The 22969-nt window shown below is 45.1% G+C and overlaps 2 protein-coding genes across 4 annotated transcripts in view; one reads left to right on the top strand and one right to left on the bottom strand.

Moving 5' to 3' along the window:
- Positions 1-558: 558 nt before the first annotated feature.
- TAS1R3 (taste 1 receptor member 3) lies at positions 559-7299 on the top strand. Its single transcript, XM_084494955.1, has 5 exons — positions 559-1186; positions 1942-2721; positions 2965-3168; positions 3465-3585; positions 4109-7299. Exons 1-5 carry the CDS (start codon positions 920-922, stop codon positions 5032-5034), a joined length of 2298 nt encoding a protein of 765 aa, XP_084351081.1. The 5' UTR covers positions 559-919; the 3' UTR covers positions 5035-7299.
- A 1280-nt stretch (positions 7300-8579) lies between these two features.
- DVL1 (dishevelled segment polarity protein 1) overlaps positions 8580-22969 on the bottom strand; it is a 76449-nt gene continuing 62059 nt past the window's right edge. For 2 of the 3 annotated variants that reach the window (XM_084494956.1, XM_084494957.1), the window contains exons 12-15: positions 18260-18391; positions 17864-18031; positions 17134-17340; positions 8580-13339 (exon numbers count right to left, since the gene is read on the bottom strand). In XM_084494956.1, the coding sequence (XP_084351082.1) occupies positions 12921-13339; positions 17134-17340; positions 17864-18031; positions 18260-18391 (926 nt within the window). In that variant the 3' untranslated portion in view covers positions 8580-12920. Of the gene's footprint in view, positions 13340-15799; positions 15847-17133; positions 17341-17863; positions 18032-18259; positions 18392-22969 lie in introns of all 3 variants that reach the window. The other variant, XM_084494958.1, reaches the window with a different exon arrangement.

Raw genomic sequence — 22969 nt, 5'->3', positions numbered from 1 at the left:
AGTCTGTGTTTTAAATGTTTTCACTGTAGGGAGCAGTCTTCTGACAAAAGCGAGATGAGTGGAAGGAAGGGAAAATATCTCCTGTTTTTCTAGCATCACACAGGACCTGCACTGAGTAAAGGAAAGCAGGATTAGGCCAGCGGTTTGCAACCAAGGACACGCATTGGGTACTGCTGCCTATTTGACTATTACCCACTGAGCATAGAGTTACACATCTAACGCAGTTTGCTAAGCAAATTTCTCCATGTGATTTTCATCTCTTGGGGTTCTATTTAAAATGATTTCCCAGGACCTACTGAGACTGGATCCCCTGCCCCTATTCCCTCTCCCACATTTTATCACTTCCATGAAACATTTTCTCCAAAATAGCCAAATAATGGTCCCTTACCTGCTCCTGGGTTTGAGCTTTGGTTACGTGGTAGCTCTCAAACCCACATGCCTCTCAACTCAGTTCAGAAGGCCTGGCGATTATATCATAGGAGGCTTGTTCCCTTTTGGAATGGACACCATAAACCTGACGGCACGATCAGAGCCCACATTAGTTGTGTGTGAAAGGTAAGAGGAACATTAGCTTCATTTGTACGTGTTAAGTTTGGTCACTTGGGCTGGGGAGAGGAAGAAGTAGTCCTTTGGATAGCACTTGATGGTCTTGCAGGCTAACATCAGGGACGAGATGGAACCAAAGAGTAGCTCTAAGGTGTGCTGTGCCATCAGCGTGCCATTTCTGATTCTGAAATGGAAAAAGTTCATATGTTTTCTTGATGCAGCCAAACTTCAGATGGAGCCAACGCTACGGACAGGATGCTAAAAAGTCAGAGAATGTGGAACAAGCTGACCACCTCAACAATGGTGGATCATGTAATTCCCTGTCTCCTCTTCTTGCAGGTTATTTGTAGATGGGCTAATATGGGCCCTCGGGATGAAGTTTGCTATTGATCAGATCAACAACTCCACGTCACTTCTGCCGGGAGTAAAGCTGGGCTATGACATTTATGACACCTGCTTTGAGCCCCTGGCAGCCTTACAGCCCAGCTTGCTATTTCTGACCCGAAATGGCACTACAGGCATCGGAGTAGTGTGCAACTACACCAACTACCAGCCTCGCGTGACTGCTGTCATTGGACCACATAAGTCAGATCTCTGCCTGGTGACGGCCAAGCTATTCAGCTTTTTCTTGATCCCACAGGTAAAGAGACTCTGTAAAAACAAGAATTCTTCTTTTTGGTGGGGAAGGGATTGAATAGAATACAATAGTTCAGTCGGAAGGTACCTTCAGAAATCATCTAATCCAACAACAGTGTCTGCCTTTGAACCTGGGCCATTAAAAGTGCAGATTGAAGCCTTTGCCATAGATTTCCTGTGAGATCTTGGGTAGGTCAATAAACTGCCTGCCTGACACACATTTCAGTGTCTCACTTCCCAGAGAAGAGAGGGGTAACTCTCACTGCTCTGTGATCCAGGTAAAATTATAATTAGCAGAGCTCCCAGTGTAAATTGGGAGGATCTCTGGAAAATACATCTGTGGCTGTGAGTACTCAGCTACCACAACAAAGAGCTCTAGCAGGCAGGTAAAATTAGCCCTGAGTTCAGGTATTGCTGAATCCTAGTGAGGTCACTCTTCGTTGGAAGTAGCTAATTACCGTTATCATTAAAGACAAGGGTGCTGTGAGGATGGACACAAAGGGCAGTGGAAGGGGACAGCCCTGCATGACAGCACTACCAGAGGCAGGCGACAGGGCCAGTTTAGAGATCTCTTGGGAAATTCAGCCACAATGGACCCATCCCTTCAGGTGAGTTCTTCCTTCCCACAATCCTGACCCACCTTTCTTGAAAATCTGGAGTACTGAGACTGAACGAGCAAGAGGGAAGAGTGATCTGGACTGGGAACGCTTTCCTCAGCTTTCCTCTTTGCTTCATGTTGTCTGATCCTCCAACCTGCAGGTCAGCTACGGGGCCAGCAGCAAGAAGCTCAGCAACAAGGAGCTGTACCCCTCATTTTACCGAACTGTTCCCAGTGACAAGAAGCTGGTGGAAGCTGTGGTCCTGCTGCTCAACAAGTTTGGATGGAACTGGATTGCCACCATTGGAAGCAACGATGAATATGGCCGAGGAGCCCAGGAGCTCTTCTTGCGCATCGTTGGAAATTACAGCATCTGCGTTGCTTACGAGGGGCTAATTCCCACAGACCTCACAGACCCCAAGGCTAAAATCCAACTGAAAGAGACAATAGAGCTCATTAACAAGACCAAAGTCAACATCATTGTCCTTTTTGCCTACACGCAGCCAGCACAGGCCTTGCTGGAACAAAGCATCAGCATGGGACTAAGCAAAAAAGTCTGGATTGGCACGGAAGCCTGGCTGTTGTCTGACATAGCTTCCTCCACCTCAAACATCCAGAGCATCGGAACGGTTTTAGGCTTCATTATGAAAGCAAGCCCAGTCCCTGGCTTCCAGGAATACGTCGCCGACCTCTTTACCTCAGTCCAGCAGGATGAATTTTGCCAGGAGTCCATGGAATCCTACCACCGCATGGCCTCTGGTGGGCTGGGCACGGCCTGCAACCAGTGCGACCACATCTCTCTGCACGACATCTCGCCCATACTGAGCCGTTCCCAAATCCAACCAGTGCACGTTGCAGTGCACAGCGTGGCCCACGCGCTGCACCGGGCCCTGGGCTGCACCCACCAAAGGTGTCCCAAAGCAACCATCAGGTCGTGGCAGGTGAGTGAGGGTCAGGGGGACGAGGAGCAATTTTTCATCCAGTTTTTCATCCAGTTTATGCCATCAGAGCTGCACACAGCCAGACAGAGAGGGGGGAACGTTCACCAGAAGGCTGATAGCTGTGATCTCAGCCCCTGTAAGGGACAACGATACCAGCCAGCAATTAGGTTCCTGCATTATCATACTCCAAGCAAAAGTATCAGCTGTGCTGGTATCTATTATCATTTTTCATTTTCTCCTCAGCTGCTGCACTTCATGAATACCTTCACGTTCACAGTAAACGGCCAGAGTTTCAGGTTTGATGAATCCCACGGCACAAACACTGGCTACAAGCTTATATTATGGGACTGGAAAAATGGCACCTTTACACATCTGCCTGTGGGAGACTATGAAAAGTCCTTGTACGTCAACAAGTCCCAGATCCATTTTCACACTGCAGATCAAAAGGTAAAGAGGGTGGGCAAAAGCACAAACAATAACAAGATTAAATAAACTTTTTTTTTTTTCCACTTCATCAGAACTGTTAACTAGGAGCTCCTAGCCCGCACGCTACTCTTGCTTCCCTGCAAACGTGTAATCTATCTATCTCCACTATGCCAAACTACAAAAAGGTTTTCCCAGCACCAGTTAGGACTCAAACACAGATGTGACACCAGCAAAGCAGAGCCAAAGTCTTTTAATTTGTTTGGTGATGTGATACTTCTCAAGGTGCCTGGCTGACACTTATTTACCCTTTTGTTTAGGAGCCTACATCGGAGTGCTTTAGAGAGTGTAAACCAGGACAAACCAGACAAATAAAAGGGTTCCACCTCTGCTGCTACGACTGCAGAGACTGTCCAGAAAACACCTTCTGCAGCTCTAAAGGTGAGGTCTGCGAACGGCCCTGGCTTTACCTGTATTATGTCTTCCTACCGCTTGAGGTCACACAGGCTCACAGAGCTCAACAGGGCCAGTTGTGGGCTCCTCCTCCACAAAGCAGTGCCAGGGCACAATTTGTGTCTCCCTTCTGTTCTGACCTTGCTCTGCTCTTCCGTGTGGGACCTTCCTCTGTTGATCCCAAAGAGAATATGTAAGGATGTGTATGTTTTATCTCAGAGGTATAGGAGAGAAGGGTATGATGAAATTCTGGGGTCTTAGCCAGTAGAGAAGCACATGATGAAATTCTGGGGTCTTTTGGAAGGCAGTGATCCTTCTTGGGGAAAGGAAACAAAGACAAGAAATACGTGGATCCTTTTGTGGGGAGGGTGGGGAAGTAGAGAGAAAAGGAGATGGAAAAAATCACAAGCTTTGGAGATCTGATCCACTCAGGAAGGGGGGAAGTAGGCATAGCTGAGCCTTCCTCCCGGACCGCCTGCACGGCCATCACCTCCTCACTGCCACTTTGCAGACAGCTCCACCTGCACCCCCTGCCTGGAGCATCAGTGGTCTCCCGTGCGGAGCACGCGGTGTTACGACCGCAGCGAGAGGTACCTCTTCTGGAACGAGCCGCTCACCGTCGCCTTGCTGACGCTGACGTCCATCACCCTATGCCTGACGTGCCTGACAGCGGTGCTCTTTTTTAAGAACCTCGAGACGCCCGTCGTGCAGGCTTCTGGAGGCGATCGGAACCTCCTCGCCTTGTCCGCGCTCGCGCTGCTGTGCCTCAGCTCCTGCCTCTACATCGGGAAGCCCAGCGACAGGCTCTGTACGACGCAGCAGGTTGTCTACGCCCTGTGCCTCAACGCCTGCTTCTCCACCTTCCTCACCAAGTCCCTCGAGATCACCCTCCTGACCGAGTTCCCTCGCTGGGCCCCCACCTTCTTGCCCTGGGTGACGCAGAGGAGGGCCTGGCTCGTCGTCGCCTTGTGCCTCCTCACCGAGTGCTTGTTCTGTTTCTCCTACCTCCACCTGGGCCCTGACGGCCTGCGGTCCGACTACAAGTCGCTGCGCAGCGAGGTTCTGCTGGTGTGTGACACCAGGTCCTGGCTGGCCTTTGCCTTGATGCACGGCTACAACAGCTGCCTGGCCATCGTCTGCTTCCTCTGCACCTTCATGGTGGATACTCCTGGTAAGAAGTACAACGTCGCCAGGGGGATCACGTTTGCCTTCCTCATCTACTTCATCATCTGGATCTTCTTCGTCGCTATTTTTGCCACCCTGAAGACAGTTCTCAGGGCTGTTACACAGATCAGCACCATCCTGATGCTCACCCTGGGTATCCTGGGGACCTACTACATCCCTAAGTGCTACATCATCTTGCTCAAGCCTGACTTGAATACCGTGAATTATTTCCAGAATTCCATCAAAGAGGAGACTGAGGGAGACTCCCAATGACCAGACAATAAACCAGACACCCACTGTAGCCTCAACAGGAGCTGTCTATATTTCAACAAGATGGTTCTGTTTAAATTTCATATTGTACGAGTCATCTTAATGTCGTTGTGAAACAAAAAGCTAAACCTTCCAAAATAAATGTTTAAATTTCTGTTAAGTAATGTTTAACATGGAAAAAAAAATCTTTTGGAATTTTGTCACAAAATCTGTAGAAACCATTCTGAGACGTAAGAGCAGCTGTACGTGTGATATGGAAAGTATATTACCTATTCAAATACCAATTCACTCATTTGTATGGCATTAATGTGTTTGCAAAGAACATGGAAATGAGGACAAGACACACTGGAGTGCAAATCACAGTATCCAAAATCATAGCAAAAAGTTCCTCCTATCTCAAAAAACACACATCACCAGGGAGAAACATTTCTTACCCAGGGGGACATTCTGCAAAGGGGACAAAGTCAGTCAAACACTTGGAGTAATAAGAAATATCCCTAACTTCTGTTCATATATGTAGCACATCCCCAGTTCACTGGACAGCAGGAGAATTCTCATATCCAGAACGGCTAGCAGCTTACCCATTCAGTATCAAATTTACCAGAACAGGTAGTAATGATAGTTTTACATGACAAATAAATACTTCTAAAGGAAAAACTGCTCTGCACTGGTCCTAGTACGGGGGCTGGTTTGTCTCCTGTGATGGGAAGTGTAAGATAGCTTTCGAGTACGCTGTAAATACACAAGGCCAAAACCTTGTGGTAAAAGGGTGCAGATAATGCAGAAGCAGGGCATGCAGGTGTTGCAGAAATGTGTGCATGCCAGAAAATGAAACCTGTGAGAGCAGAGGCTCAAGACAGCAGGACTCGCCCCTCACTTCCCTTCTCTTGCTCCTCAGAAATACACAAGTGCCAAAGCTGCAGACAACGTAAGTGCCTGGGCATAAGACAAGAAATAGATGAAGGATCTGCCAGTATCACATAATAGGGAGCTTTTTTAGACCTCCTGCTCCATGCACAGGGTATAAAGAACTTCATAATACAGGAAAATTGCATAAAGCCTCACCTTCCTCCTGCTAGGAGAATACGTTTGTACCGAAACCTTTTACAGGCCAGTAGGACTGGTTCACATACAGGTGTTATTCCTGTCTGTTCTTGTACGTGTGCAAACTCCCCTGGCCTACAGGTCCACCCTGCCAGCTCCAAGGCATTGCAAAATCAACGCTGCAGCACCTTTGGCGTGACAGAGCTGACTCGGCAGCTTCAGGGATCACCACAAACGCTGAAGTCTCCAGACAAGCAGCTTAGAACTGCAGACCCTGACACAGCTGAGAGGAAGGCCTGCCCTCTCCTCAGCGTGCCTGCTGTGTTTTACCTCTCCTGTTACTGTGGGGTGGTTAGATAGATATCCTGCACTATCAACTGTCAGCCAATAATTATTAAATATTACCCACTCAGTCTCTTTCTCCGAAAAGTCAAGAAAAGCGGCAGCTCTCACTCTGGTGCTATTTTCCCTAAAGTTTTAATGCAATGCAGTAGAGACATTGATATTCTACTGTGCCATATCACAGCATCTCTACTTCAATTCAAAAGCAAAGGATACAACTCCATCTAACATCTTTAACCAATGCTACCATACCTACCTGTTCATAAACCTGGCAAAATTGCAACTGGACTCTAATGCAATTGTTAAAAAGCTAATTTAATGTTACTGAAGTTAAGCAACTATTCTAGTTTGTGCTTTTCAAAGTAAAAGTGCTTTTTCAAAGTAAAACCCAGGATTTTAGTAAAGGCTGTATGTGGTGGGGTTTTGTATCCTTTAAACAACCTTTATTCTACATTCATTTGCAATAAATTGCATCAGTGTAGAGGTGGCGAACCACGAGAAGTGAAAACGGAACAAATTTATCATTAATTGATATTATTACCAAACAGGAGAGTAAAATTTCTCTAGGATTTTTTCCCCCATCTACTTTGACAAGCAACTACACTGCTCTTTTACTCCCCATTTTAGACATAAAGCTTTTCCACCTATCCATTAAGTGTTATTAGAAGTTAACTCATCAATTCAGCTCAATTAAAGAATCAAATGAATCTAAACCAGAGAATATTTTCAGTCTTTAAAAAAAAAATAAACGGGTGCATTGCAAACCTAGCTGTCCTGCATTTCTGTGGCTACCTGCACAAAAAATTTTCCTGGTGTACCTGAAAAACGTGAAACATTGCACAAAACCATTCCTCAGCATTATTAAAGACAGTAAAAATCTGACCTGGAGACTGGAAGTCCTTGTGTCTGGAGACCACAGCAAGTCTTCGTAAGCATCTTGTAGCACCTGAGGATCGCAGCAGCATTCCTCACTTCAGTGCTGCGATTTTTTTGTAGCAGAGCAGCAGTAACTTTTGATCACCATTCCAGAGATAAAGAAGGAAAAAACTGATCTACCTTTACCACTTCTCTTTCTGGCAACAGAGCTAGAGCCACAATAGCCTGATTTTTCTTTTTGTTTTTTGAGGGGAGTAGGAGGAAAAGGGAAAAGTACCTGATTAAAGTGTTCAGCCAGTGCCAGTCACCTGCAGCAATTCAGACTAGGTCAGCTGGAGTCCATCAGGCTCCTGCAGTAACAGGCTGCAAGCACATGTGCAAATTCTGATCATTTAACATTTATCTAACTGGGAAAATGCTGGCTAGATCATTTGATGTCCTATGCAAACAAACATGGCTTGGAAAGGAGAATATGGGAAATTCTGCAAGATCATTTCATAGGCTCTTATATATCTCTGTTACAGGATTGTGCTATTTGTAATAGGTGTCTCCTTCTTTGTATCTTCTCCATCAGCTGGATCTCTACCAGCTAAAAAGAGGGAGTCTGCCTCGCAACAAGCCGTGGTGGCTCTTTGTACGTGAATCCCTCTGACTTTACAGGGAGGCTGAGTGTCCTTATGCTGTAAATACACCACAGTGTAAATACACCTTTACCAGTTAGTCTGCAAGAGGTGTCCTAACGATCCTAGCTTGTCTCTGCTGCAGTTTGCGTGCAGAGTGCTGAAGAAGGGGAATAGTCCCACGAACCAGCTGAATACACTGCTGGGATCTGCCAGCAGATTCCTCTCCTGGGTTTGCAGGCAGAAAAACTTGTTCCAGCTTTTACTTCCACAAACTTTCTGCAGCCTTTCCTGCATACCTAGTCCTGCCAAACTGAGAGAGGGAAAAGCCCGGTAATTAAGAGGAGGGGGAATTAATGAAGTGAGCATTATTTTTGCACTGATGTATTAGTCATTACCTCAAAGCTACAGCACCTCTGATGAATGGCAGGGTCTTGTATTTCCAGTCAGATGTCATTAGAAGTAAGACCTCTGCATTTCAATCGGCTGTGACCCAGTTTAGCTGTGAACATTTACAGGGCTCCCGTCATATCCTGAACTGTCAGCACTTCTGAAGCACCATCAAAACACAGAATCCTGCTCCCTATCATTAGCTCCTGAGCAACCTTCTTCTGCAGAGAGGACGAAACTTCAGTGAGGGCAGGGGAAAGAAAAAACAAAAGAGTAAGATTGAACCAGTAATTCATTCTTGAATTAAAGTAGTGCAAAGAACTGAAGACATACACTGCAGTTATCACATAAAATTAAAAGCTTTTTAGTGTTTAAAATAGCATTTACACATAAGCAGCTATATATTAACTATACAGACACTTGGGTTTTAATACAATATCTACAAAAAAGAATTCAATTATGCAATAGACATTTAACAGGAACAGTGCAGTCCATGCTAGTAAGAGGTCACTCTTTGAGTAGAACCAATTCTAGAATAGGTGATAGTCTGGGTTTTCATTATTTAAAATCATGTAACTTTGTTCCTCTACTGTACATAAAATTCTTTACATGTATTTCTAATCACTGATTAGAATTAATAATTTTAAGTCAATCTTATTACAATCCAGTTAAATGCAAAACAAAAACAATTACATCAACTCATGAGCTGTCAAGTCTCACGATGGGACTGCCCATTTGAACAGAACAAAAATAATATCAAAAGTCAATGTCTGTGCATCATTGCTTGCCATCCAATATACCTTTGGATAAAGTGTCAAGGGGACTGTTACCTTTGAAAAGGAAATTTATTAACGGGAGGTAAAAGACAATAGCAGTGCTTTTAAGACTATTTGCCAAAAAACCCTTACTCCTCGGAGTTAATACATCGGGTGGGTACATCGCCCCCACAGATACTACCTCCTTTGGACAGGAGACGTCATCCCAAACTATTTGCTCAAAGTTTTCTCCGATCTTCCAAACATACCTGGCAGTCCTTGCTAAAAGCCGCCGGCAGGTATGCGTGAACATTAAGCCCAGCTGCAGGGCACGGGCAGATGCTGAAGGTCTCATTTGCAGAATCAGAAAAATGTCAGCTATTTAAGGCTCCTGTCGGGAGGTTGTCTCAGCACCCCGTGTAACAAACCCACTGCTTCTCAGTATAGCTGGAAGGGCAGGCCATACATTCTAGAGCCCAGTCAGTGCCAGTTACTTGACAATTAAAATCAGAGACAAATTTCAGGCCCTGATAAGAGAAAAAGACAGTTCCGTGGGACTGCAGCCTCCACAATTTCCTCCACCTGGCACAGTACTTCCTACTGCAAGTAGCTTCCTCGGCACCAGCAGCACTTCTTTCTGCACCTTGTACTGTACCCAGCAGGAGAAACTTGCACAGATCGGCCCCAGCCCCTCGCTATTACAAAGAGAAATGCACATGCAGCAAAAGCCAAGGGTGGGATTCGGGACATCTTCCGTCTTCATTCACTTGTGAAAATTAAGTGCTAGCAATGGTTCAGGCCCAACTTTCCATGAAGTCAAGCCAGCCCCTCTACTGTACGCTACGGGGGGACACACTTAAGATTTTTTTTTAATTTTTTTTTCCACGCAGTGGCCACTATGTATTGCACTGTTCACAACATGGTCATTTACATTCTCCTACCGCTCTGTCAATAGCAGGCTCTACGCACTCTGCAGCATCAAGCAACTCGCAGACCTGGCAGTACGCTCGGAGCAATTCCTATTTGCCTGAAATGGATGCCTGGGCTCGGGTGAAGCTAACTCAGGCGGATTTAGCAGCCTCGTTTCCTCAGCAGACGAATGCTTCCCCACACCTATGTTCCGGACTGTCAGCCTTGTTCCAGAGTTACCCACAAACACAGAAGTATTTAACACGGGCAGTTCAACAGCGCAGCCAAGACCAGCAAGACACAGAACAGTTTCTGCCAACAGCACAACAACAAGACAAAAAAAAAAACAAAACACAGCGAGTGTGTAAACTGCAACTCCTGAAAAAACATGAGGAAATTAAACATGTTTCTTCCATGGGCAAAAGCTCAGCCCCCCGTTTTTATCCCTTTTGGAATTATCTTATTACAATGAGAGTCTTTTCCTCTGGCCCTGCAAGTTCTGCCTTAAGACAAAGCGGGCCAGAAAAACCATAATATATAAGAGACCAGGAAAGTTAAAATTGATTTAAAAGTAGAACCACTAGTGATTGTCAGGAAAGTCACAGACTCCTTCGCAGTGTCTCCTGGAGACATAGCAGAAGTACAGATTTTTTTTTTACCCTGATTTATTTCATTGCTTCCAATGTCGATCTTTCAAAATGGTTTTCTCCATTTAGTTAGTGTCTTTGCTGTGTTGCTGGGAGGAGGAAAGGAAAGGAAAGGAAAGGATTCTCTTGCACAGTCAAGCTTCAGGTAGTGCCATTCTTTTGAACAAGTCATCACCAAGTCTGCAATCTACACTAGCCCATCAGATAGATTATGAAGAAAGCACCACTGTCAGAAATGTTATACGGGTTTGGGGGAGATTTTTGGAAAGAAAGCAGTCCAAAAGCACTCAGGTAGTTCAGAAGCCCAGTAATTTGGGTACCTACTCTGAGTGACACAGCTTCCTAACTGCCTAGCTCCCTTTTGAAAGTGAGACTTAAGTCTCTGATTAGCACAGACATTTGTAAATGTTACTTGACTTCTGTATAAGGGATGTGTTTACACACAGAGCTGTCGTAAGAAAAGAAGTAGTGACAAAAAAATCTATCAGAATGAACAATATAAAAATGGCATTTGAAGAGCAATTTTTCAAGGTGACAAAGGAACGTGAACTACATGTATTTAGTGAGAAAGCCACGTTCTCTTTTAACATTCATCTTGGGTAGTCACACTACCCATAAAGCATGGAACGTAACAAAAAGCTTCTTATCAGTGAGGAAAATGCTTATATACAGTAAAGACTGATTTTAAAGCACCTGTCCTAAAGCCTGCCAGAAACAGGTAGCTAACAAAGGATTTAACTGAGGCATGGCCCCATGGTCAAATGCCACTGAGTGACTGCAGATTAACACCCATTTCCCATTACATGAGCCCCCCTAAGTGAGTGTGGGTGTGCTCTTCCCATCTCCTCATTCAGATACTTTTTAAAAAGCTTCTTAAACATCAGAGAAGGTTCCTGAACACACTTACGAAGTGTCCGTAGCCTAAGAGCGAAGAATGCACAGTCATGAAATCTTGGGGATACACAGCAGCAAAGTTAAAGCTCCCCAGCAGGAGTTTTAGCTCAGGTCCCACTCCGTGTCAGGTGTATGGTGTACTCATTGTACCATTTATGAGCTGCTCTCCAAACACCCTCTGGCCTCTCTGCTGACAACTAGCCCCCAGCTTTGCTTAGAACATTTTCCTTTGTGCCACACTGCAGTTGGGATTTGGTATATCCGGGTTTCTATTTCAAAGCAGAGATTAAGCTGGGGAAAAAAAGAGGAAGATACTGCTCAGAAATGAGGAATGGAAAAAGAGGTGATCGAGATGAACAGCCACGTCCCAGTGGGAGCCAGGATTTACCTCTGTCTCTGATAGAACGGGATAAATCTCCCTTCAGTAGGGAATAGCTGCAGCTACACTAACAATTGCATAGCAGCAATCATCCTATTTCTGTGGGAACAACTTGTAAAACCAGTAAGCAAGTGCGTGTTATAACCAGAAAGAACAGACATGTCTGTCAGCAGGGATGTGACGGAAATGCCCAGGAACAGACTGCAGCTACAAAGTCACTACCGTGATACCAAATGAAATAACACTACACGTTTTGCACGAGGAACACATAACAGCAGCAAGACTCCACCACTTCCTGGACAGGATAATACCTAAAGAAAAAAAACGAAGATCGATTTGCACTCCCTAATCAGTAGAAGAAGGTAGTCACAACTTTGCTTTCTGCTGGGAACTGGTTTGAGCCTGCTCCTTTCCAAGCACGTGTTGTCTGTACACTCGCAGGTGCCACGGCTGCTGAGCTCGCTGGCTGATGCATCCAGGAAACAGCGTTACGAGGCAGTATCACAGATACCAGCCAACAATCTCTTTTTTTTTTTTCCTTGTAGGGCAAAAAGCAGAGGAAAATAAAAGTGCTACTATGCATTACTGGGAATCCAGGAGTTATGTGAAATAATAGTCCTTGAATCAGCCAAAAAGATACACTAATTGCACTGAAAGTAGGTGCCACAGTTACCAAAGCTCATTAAGATGTGAATATACACCAGCCAACCACAATCAAAAACAAGAGGGGAAGAAAGAAAAATAAAAGGATAAAAAAAAAAAAAAAGATGCCATCAGTTTGCTGATATTTAGCAATCCCAGGAGGTTTTTTTTGTTCATCGTTTCTGTCTCTTTTTTTTTGTTGTTGTTTTTTGTTTGTTTGTTTGTTTTGTCGGTTTTTCTGCAACACACAATTGCAAACCAGGAAGGCGTGACATGCAAGACAGCCGAGTTTCTTCTGGTGAGCATTCGGCAACGACCAGATTTCCCACCCGCACCCCAAAACAACCCACCCCGGCCCTCCCCCGAGCAGAGTCTGAAGGCACTTCCTCTCTCACATGATGTCGACGAAGAATTCACAAGGGTTGCCCATAGCCTTCTGGAAGGACTGCCGGCTCCCCGTCAGCTCCGGAGGCACGGAGCTCAGTTCTCTCACCGGGGGCCCTCCGGGGGGGCCGCTCGTCCCGTAGACTTTGGAGCCCAGCTTGGGGAGGTTGTAGAGGGGTGGCACTCCCGGAGGCCCGTACGAATGATGGCTGTGGTGGCTTCTCTCGCTGTGGGTGGCGGAGACGTGGCTCCGGTGGCTGAGCTGGCTGACGGGCCGCTCGCGACGCACGACGCTGGCGCCACCCCCGCTGCGGGCGGTGTGGTCAGACTCGCTGCCGCTGCCCGCCGACTTGCGGTCCTTCTCCCTGCCAAGAGCTCTCCTGCTGTTCTCGCTGTTGCTTCGGTTCGAGCCGCTGCTTTTGCTTCCTAAAGCCCGCGAGGCGGGGAGGAAAGGACAGAGAGAAAAGCAGAGTTAGCTCCGTTTCACTGCCCGCTCCAGCACCAGCTCCTCCCACAGCACCCAGGGATCCGGGTACGACCGCTGGAATGGCGACAATGCTGACACAACCAGGCCTGAACGTGCTGTCGGTGGCTCATGGCATTTCGCGGTGACAAATGGTGGAATGAAGCTGACGAGGTTGTGCCATGCACAGGGACACGGAGACACCTTCAGAGCTCGCACAGTGAAAGCAGCAGCTGGCTTACACCTAGGGGCTGAAGGCACCTGCTCCACTGCCTCGCTGCCTGAGAGGGCAACAGCAAAAATGGAAGGAAGGAGCAGGCATTTGGGTTCTGACTCATAAGCAAACAAAGTTCAAGCTAATTATGACTGTCTGCGCCTTTGCTATCTTCTGTTGGCAGACATTTTTCTAAAGGAAACTCCTTTTGGCTTCTCCTGTATGGTCACACCGGGCAGATGCTCACTCAAGGCTAAATCACCTGAGGCCACCAGATGTCCTTTTGTTGGTCTCAGTAGACAGATCCTTCTAAAATCCATCACTACAGTGCTTTGTTGTTGGAGAGCTCTTCAAAACCAGTTATTTATGGAACGAATCAGTACCATGCAGGATATTCCCAGCAGAGGCCACTAAACCAACTCAGAAAACCAGAGGACTGCTGCTGGTACATAAACTGAGTTCACTGAACTGTGGAACTGATTTTACGTGAAAGTTGAAGGTCATGCTCTGTTACCATCAGGGATAGGATAGATGGCAGGAGATGTTCCCAAGTTAATCATTCTTTTAAAAACAGAACAAAGAACCCTACATAATATCTCATTAAGTTTCTGCCCTTTGGAACCGAGTAATGACTTAAGCCAAAGCCCCTAGTGCAAGATTGCTTTCTTGCCAGCAAGGATCCCCAACCTGTGGAATACGGGACCAGCTTTTGACTCTGGATGAGCCACCAAGTCTCTAGGGCCACTGAAACAGGAGAAGCAGAATGATTCAGAGCTGCTCCAACCCTGAACTACAGATGTTCACGACCTTCTGTCTGCCACAGCTGATGCTTAGGGCAGGCAAACAGAAAGAAGAGAGAAACCATCTCTACTACAACAGTCTGAGAACCAGCAGCATAGCTGTTATCTTCTGGTTATGCTAAGGTTCACTCTCTCCCTGACATGCCTTTAAAGCCTGTCACAGAAGAATCAAGAAATCCTTCTAGAATCAAGAAATCCTTCTAGTTCTTGATTCTAAAGTCAATCTAACATCACCTTCTTGGCATCTGGGGACTGGCCTGTCTTGGAGGGCGAATTTAAAATGAATTTTAAAAATCTGCATTTGAGGTGCCTAGCAAAGCTGTGCTCAGCACTGCCCCAACACACTGCCATCAGCCTTCCTTCTGTTACTGCCAGATACAAATTCCAGCCATCGCTCCAGCCCCTAAACCAAGAGACTCGAGCTGCCTCAGCCTTCATTTCATGGCAACAACCTGGAGCTTGACCAAATCCATCTTTACTACTTCTTCCATCTCTTCAGACTGTAACCTGATGATCTCTCACTATCCTTCCACACAGTGAGCTCCTACCTGACCAGGGATGTGACCTTGTCCTAAACACTGTGGTGACAGCAGTGACCTTTTGCAGAGGAGCCGGTCCTCACATGAGTGCTGTTCCAGCAGCAAGCCTGCCTGTGACTTTCTAAATACCCTAAGCCCTGGGTACCACCAGCAGAGTCAGATGAAATAAGCAGCAACCTAAATTAGAACAGAACCTTGAACACTTTGCTAGATCTTCCCCCCCAGCTTCCCAAAACACCTTGTTCTGTCCCTTGACCCAAATCTTCATCTTTTGTCTGGAATTATCACCAAAGGCACTGCATTCATCTCAGAAACGTGGCATTTTCTGGGCTCTGGAGCAGCACCCTCATTCACCAGGTGAATTCAGCACATAACAGAGAGAACACGTGAAACCCAATTCTAACTCTACACTGAGAGTGACCAGTGCGATCTTGTGTCCCAAAGCTCTTTGTACCTGCCTGAAACATCTGGACAATGCTCAAATGTCTTTGAGTAAACCCGCACTGGAAGGACACTGGCAGATATGTCCAATCCAGACTGATGACATCAGACTAATAAATTAGGAGCTAGGCTTCATTTATTTTTATGAAGGGCAGTGAAGAGACCGGTGATGGGATTTTCCCATTTCAGCTGACAGCGAGCTATCTGATGCCATTCTCTCTGTGGCTGCTGCAGCACAGTCACACAGGGGGCAGGCAGCTTGATATGCTAATGTCACACTACTGGGCTACTGTGCATCGAGACAGGCTGAGCGTCCAAGACAATTCAAAAGAAAAGAAAAGAAAAAAATACAGCTAAACATTTGGGTCACAAGAGTCTAAATGGTCATGCTGTGAAGTCATTATTATCATGGAGGCGTTTGAAGCTTACCAATCCCCTAGAGTCAGCCATTCCTCTATGAATCCTTCAGTCTAATGCTTGCTCAGAACAAAACAAGGGAATAACGGTTACAAAACAAGAAACAACACAGCAGTGTAGTTTCCAAATGAAGAACAGGGAAAGAGTTGGAACTCTTCAAAGTGAAACACTCTTGCTGTCTTTTGTAAGGCTCTCTGCCAGTAACACGTGCTGCATGGATAAAATACCATACCTTTCCTATTCCTGGGGCAGAGATCTAATGGCCTGCTACCCACAGAACCAGCTGCCAAAATAAAACAAATGCCCACATTCTTTCCAGCACAATCAGCTTGCAGTTCTAAAATCTCTGGATACCACTGCGAGCACCCTCGCAGACACTTATTTTGAGATAAGGTGAGAAGCCGTAGTGTTAAAATCTGATGAGCGAGTTCCTGTTCTGAAATCCTTCCGTGCAATTTTGCAAAATCTAACTGGCTGTGATAAACAGGATGAAGATGCATCCAAGTTTACTGGTTGTTTATCATAAAAATGCAGGGAATCCTCACCTTTTCTTTACTGGCAGCATTTCCAAAAGCAAAATTCACTTTGGAAGTGATTAAAAAAGCACAAAAACAGAAAGCAGTAGGGCCTTGTCTGTACAGCCATAAAATACGTAATTTTTACTTACTAAGGTTTAAAAATGAATGACAAAACGAACCTACAGCAGGAAAGGAGGAGGTCAGGTTTTTAATCCATGCAGTATTATCTTTTTTTCCCCTATCATGTATTCTAAAATAGACTCTCCTCCCTGTGAGCAGTGTTTCAGCCCTGTAAACCTGCTGGCTGGCCACCTGACACTTGTCTCACACAAGCAAAAGGAATGATTATACTGAGCTTTAACAAAAAGCCAAGAGCACTACGGTTCTAATCCCTGTTCCATCCGCAACCCAGTGGCCTAATTTCTAGCGATACCAAGCAGCTGCAGCCCCCACTGCTGGTAGTGGCTCCAACCTCTAAATAGGGTCAAAACTTGTATTTTTGTTTTAATTTAACAGGGTGGACAATTGAGTCCTTAAGGTTGGTTGCTCCCAGTTGGCACTTTGCATGGGGTCCAGAACTACAGCACAACTACAAAGAGGATGCAGCACTGACTCACTTAAAACACAGCTGGCAGCTTGAATACAGAGCTGAAAGGCTAACCCACCCCATCACACACACAAACGCTTTCGATTAAGTGCAGTCACACCAAATCCATGCAAGTAGCGCACAGAACCACAAGACTGGAACACAAAGGATACTAAGGAAGTCAAGCAAATGGTCAGGGATAATGGCAGCCGCAGAAATATACACCCGATTAACCAGCTTACCTTCACTTTGCTGGCTCCCTGCACTGCCACTACCATAGCTAAAGCCTGGGTCTTGGTATGCTGGTGGGAAACACGGAGGGGGCAGAGGATACTGATACGGGTATCCTTGGCCTAACGGCCAGGGAGCAGCAGGATGTGGAAGTGGAGCGAGGGTATCTTGATCTGAGGCTCCGCTGGAACCATTGTTGAGGTTCAGTGCAGCCATATCTGGGAAAAAAAAAACAAAAACAAAACAGAAGGTGAAAGCTGTGCTCCTCCCTAGCAGCTGATTCCTGAATGTTACTAATGGCTTACACAGCACTTAGGGTGCCTACGAGGGGCTCAGTCTCCAGAGTTCACTCACGATATCACACATGGTAGGAACAGACATTAATATTCACCACTGAGCACCAAGGTACCTTTGTAGCATTTCTGTAAGTCAGGGAGCAATGATCCCTGCTTTACAGATCAGAAACTGAGTGTGACTGACAAGCAGGAGGCTGGCATCACCAGAAATAAAGTCAGCTTCCTTGAGCCCCAGTGCAACGTGCTATTCGATGAGTCCATCATTTTTCAAATGGCCTAACTGCCGGCCTAGCAGGAAATGTCAACCACTTGTCATGCAGCTTCCGAATAATGGCTTGTTCTGAAACGTTCACTTGTGAGATCCTGTAGGACTCCTCTGTGCACCCTGAGAGCACAGAAGAGACAACACACCCGCAGCTTTGCCCTTCACAGATGGTGAACTTACTGCCACAGAGGTCTCCAAAGACATAATAGCACTGCTCCGAGAAGGTGATTTTGTTCACAGTGTGCCTGAGGTAGCCGTGTTTTAACATGCTGCTGGCATATTTTCTAGCCTCCCGTCGGTCTTTGAAGCCTTCCACATGCGTGTAAAGCCAGTCAACCACATCTGCTCCTAAAATGAGAGAAAGGAAGAGGAGACCCGGGAACATCCAAAACCAAGTTAATCTTTATTGAATTGTAACCTTCACATTACCTAATTCACTCATAAGCAGGATTAAAATCCAGATCATAACAGGATTTAAAAAAAAATAAAATAAAAGGTTGTATAGTTTCTGCATCTGACTTCTAAAAAGCCTTTTTTTTTTTTTTTTTATCCCCAGCATCCCCTTGATCTGCTTACCTATCACTGCGTTGGAGATGGTAATTTTTAACCACATCCTGTCCCGGATTTCAAGGCCTGAGTCTGGTAGCTGCATAACCTTGACAATAGTAGCCATGTCACTCTTCACAGTTAAGGGAGATTCTTCTAATTCTAGAAGCAAAAAGGTTACACGCTTCTTTGAAATGAACGGTTTGAAAAGAACTTCTCAGTTCCCAGCCTGGATGAAACATTTCAAGATACAGCTTCACCAACAGATGCAAAAACACAAAGGTTCCCAAATGCACCCCTATCAATGGCATAAATTACAGCTTTTACCAGTGTTTCAGAGACTGAATTGTCAGGAATGATGCCCTTCTGCATGGAGAAAGATGATGACCATGTCTTCATCATGGATATCAGCCTCCACTTGTCTTTTTAAGGTCTGGACATCAGCGCAATTGGGGAGGATTGACATTAAAAAAGAAAGCTTCCATCATCAAGATTAGGCTAGAGGTTTCTTTAAAAAATAAATAAATAAAACTTTCCAGGATTCTGATGATGGCAGCCTTGTGATCTACGAAGTCCCTTAGCCCAGCAGAAGCATTACTTTGCCCTGCATTTTTTTGGAACAACACTTAAAAATAAATAAATAAAATGCTGCTCCCCAGTGCCTCAGCAGCTGTCACAGCTCCATTCTTATTTCACACATTCTTATGGGCAGAGCTGACTTACCAGAGGCTTCATAATTTCCTGAGCAATTTTTATACTAAAACTAGACTTAGGAGTCTAGTTGCTTTAGAAGCTCCTTTCTACCATACATGGAGACAAACTGACATCTAATAATGAAAGCTCAGGGGAGTGATTCTGGCTCTAAGAGTTTACCAGCCTTGTGCTAAACATGTGGAATTCCATCACCCTTTCTATACACAGTAAGATATCCTGTTATCACTGGATACAGCACTCAGCCCGCCTTCCTGCTCCCATCTTCTCGGTCCTAGCAAATTCATATCCAGCTTTTGTGCTCTGTGTTTGCAGTTCAAACCCTCCAACAGGACTCCAGAGCCCTTCTTCCCTCCCTTCTCCCAGCTCCCCGTATCACCCACCTTTCAAAAGCACAAGGGAACCAAGTTTGCTCTTTTCCAGCAAGTCAAAATATTGATAACAAGTACAAGCATGAAACAATGAAAACTGAAAATGCTTCCTTCAGTGCGTGCACTGCTAATATGCATGAAAATACCCCATGCCATCCATGCATGCAGTTTCAATACTTATCAAGTGAACAAACACTAACATTTTGCTTTTGCTTTAAGTTAGTTTGGTTAGTGGCAAAAAGCAACATGTTCATTTGGAAAAAAAAAATCAATATTCAATCAATATTCAAGTATGTGGGGAGCAATAAATCTTTTTTTTTTCTTGAAAACCTGTGAACTGCATACAAACAACACTAGCCAAATACTCATCAATATTTTCTAGCCTGCTAGCTGCTGTCCAAATGTGAAAATTTCTTGGATGCATCTAAAAATGTACCCACTTTGGTCTGAACTTTGTCAGTCAACTGTGGGCCTGGCTACAGTGAAAATCAGAGGAACAGCACAGACTCCTTCCAGGGGGGGCAGATCTACTACAGAACTCTCTCTCAGGGCTTTGGTTACTGATTTGAAGTGGCATCTTTTCCCATTGGCAGATCCTGTTAAGAAAAGAGGTGTATGCTCCAGGAAAATGCAGTCCTACCACGTGCAGCAGCACCCCTGGTTTGTATCCTTATTCAAGTGGGGACTTCCCACTTTGGGCACACATCTGCCCAAACCAAAAGGCCCCAGGAAATTCACAGCACCTCGGGCTGAACACCATTAAGCAGAAATAGTTTAAGGAATTTGGGGTTGTGGCTTCAAAGTCCATGCAAGAGAAACAGAACACTTCCCAACAACGTCAGTGGGCTTCATTCAAAACAGCAGGACTTTCAAAGAACGCTGCAGCACTTGAAGTTAATCTCCTGGAAAGGAACAGCACTTCTTTGCAGGAACGGATCCTGCAGTAGCAGAACTGGGGCTGGAAAGTTCTATCTTTAGCAGAGCAAACAAGGACCAGGGCTTGCCCTGAGCAGCGTACCAAGTCCAACACTCACAAACCACTGTGAGACAACATTCTCCTGCATCAGCCAGAACACTGCTGGAGAACAAGATGCTTCTTAAGGCAATAATTACTGTGAAAAAACTCAGTCTGCCTTGGCTCGGTTATCCCTGTTTTTGAAGGAATATGCCTGAGAAAAGAGTTAACAGAGTAATTCCTACTGTGTGGTGGTGATTTGTATGGCCCCAAAATCTTGGATACTTTAATAACTAGCACTGACGTGATGGTGGCTGTGCAAATGCTTCAGATATCGGAATTTCACTTTTGATCCAGAGGACAGAGAACAAAGGAATGCTAATCAGAAGAAAAGCGGAGTTATTCAATCCATTTAGAATTACCCAGTCCTGGCCTTGCTATATAAACAGAGTAAAACAGCAGGCATTCACAGGACTTAAAACAAGGAAACAGCTTTGTCTAAGACAATTCCATTAATTCACTGCTTCCACTTCTACAGCCAGATTCTGTAGAACAGACACTAAATTCGCTTCTAATACCAGTGACTCTAGCCTCAGAGGAACTGAAATAGAGGATCTTGGACTAGAACTTGAGAAGTGAGAAAGCCCCATCATGCACAAGGCTCTCCGAGATGTAAATGCACAGCCTCTTTCTCTCTCTCTTTCTCTCTTCCTCCCTTCTTCCCCAGCTTTGTTTTTCCTGGCAAGGAGGTTCAGGGGACAGGTGCTCCCTGTACTTAGGGCCCTGAGGTGTTGCCTGCTGTGCTCAGAGGGGTTCACAGGACTGAACTGAGGCCAGCAGTGTTAAACAGGTCACAGTAAAGCTCATGGGTACTCCCCGATTTTTTGCATTCGGGAAAGTCACTGACATAGAAATGAGAAGCTGTCTCCAGAAACATGGTTCTGCTCCCAAATAACCTTTATTTTAGAAGTATGATTGAGAGGGTGTCTACATTCCATACTTCCCAATCCCATTACTATATACCAAGGCACACGATACAGGAATATTTCAAGAGGAATGTAAATAGAGTAACAGGCTCTTGTTTGACAGCAGTCAGTAGATACATTTGATTCCAGCAATCTTTAGTACCTGTAAGGCTGAAAACACATCTCAAGATAAAGCAGTCATCATCTACGTGGTTCACTTGCTTTCTACTGCAGATGTATTTTCCCTCCAGTGGTGCTGCCTACTGCCTGAAGAGGAACTGAGGAACTGCTACTACACCTACAGAAAGGATAACCCCCTTTTCAGTTCATGGTGAGGCACAATCCCAGGAACAATCCACTTGTAAAATAACAGAGAGAGTAAGAGAAAAAGAGGCAGACACTTATGTACTCTGTTAGGACTTAACTGGGGCCTGCAAATGCAACTTTCATGCTTCAGCCATGCCTTTGTCCAGGAAAGGTTCTGTCCCTAACCATCCATACCACACTGGTCTTTAAAGTATTCAGAGGGTTGTTGTTTTTCGTTTGGTTTGGTTTGGTTTTTGTTCTTTTTAATGATACCCTCCCTTTCTCTCTGGCAAAAATCTTACCAACTGAAAAAATCAGTCTTCCTGGTTTAGACTCCAGATCTGGCAAACACTCAAGTATCCCTTCCTTGATAAACACACAACTATTTAGATGGCTTTCAGTGAACGCATACTGAATGAGCTTTATTCCACAAATGAGATAATCTCCTGGGAAGTTTAAGGCCACTTCAAGTTTTGCATGTATCTATAAATAAAACAAATTTCCTTGCTAGAGATGAAAAATCTGATAGAAAGGCTGCATCTCTAGATAAACTCTTCCATATTAATATTACAGGAAACTAACACATATTATTGAGGTATAAAGTGCCTCAGTGCTTTCCTGTCAAGTAACAAAGCTTAAAAGCTGTTTTAAGTACGAACACTTAACACATACACTTAAATATGAACTAGGATTTCAGTGGACAGTTTTCTCAGGGATGTGTGATCCTCATCTATTCGCCTTGCCTTGGTGCCATGCATTTCAAACCAAATGCTACCTTTTATCCCACATTCATATCAGAAAGCAAAGGAAAAGTAAAAGAAAGGAAGAGTTTATATTCTTTAAACAGGAGTTTCCAAGATAAGGAGTCATGACAACTTGTTGGTTACATGGGTATGACTATTTTGGAGGCTGCCACAGATAGACAAACCAGGAGAGAAGGCTGAACTCTAACCTTAATTTCACATGGGACATTTGCTTTTTCTCTGTTCATTAAATCCTAAAAGTATAAAAGCATAAAAGAAGGCTATGCAAATATCACTTAAGACTTCCTAAATGATACACTAACATCGTTATCCAGTGACATTCATCTGAAGCGAATGATTTCAATTTCTAAAAAAGCAGCCCAATGCAAGGAGGAAGCCCTCACATTCCTCTGAGGGGGTAAAGTTGGAGGCCTGACTTGTAACTTTAAAAGGGACCAGAAGCCACCTTGCCCTGCACGTAAACCCTGGCAAAACACCACTGCATTAACTTCTGACCTTTCGAAAAAGGCTTTATGCTCCCCTTAGGAATTACAAATGTAAAAAAAAAAAAGCATTCAAGAGTTCTGTGACGGCTGTCGTTTTCATCGTGCTCGTGGCTGGGGTCGTTTTTGCACACAGCTCTGCACTGCTGGCCCCGAGCAGAAGACGCCTGCCCTGTGCTGGCCGCA

Source organism: Aythya ferina, assembly GCF_964211825.1.
Source record: "Aythya ferina genome assembly, chromosome: 21".
Classification (NCBI taxonomy): domain Eukaryota; kingdom Metazoa; phylum Chordata; class Aves; order Anseriformes; family Anatidae; genus Aythya; species Aythya ferina.
This window is presented reverse-complemented; position numbering and strand designations above follow the sequence as displayed.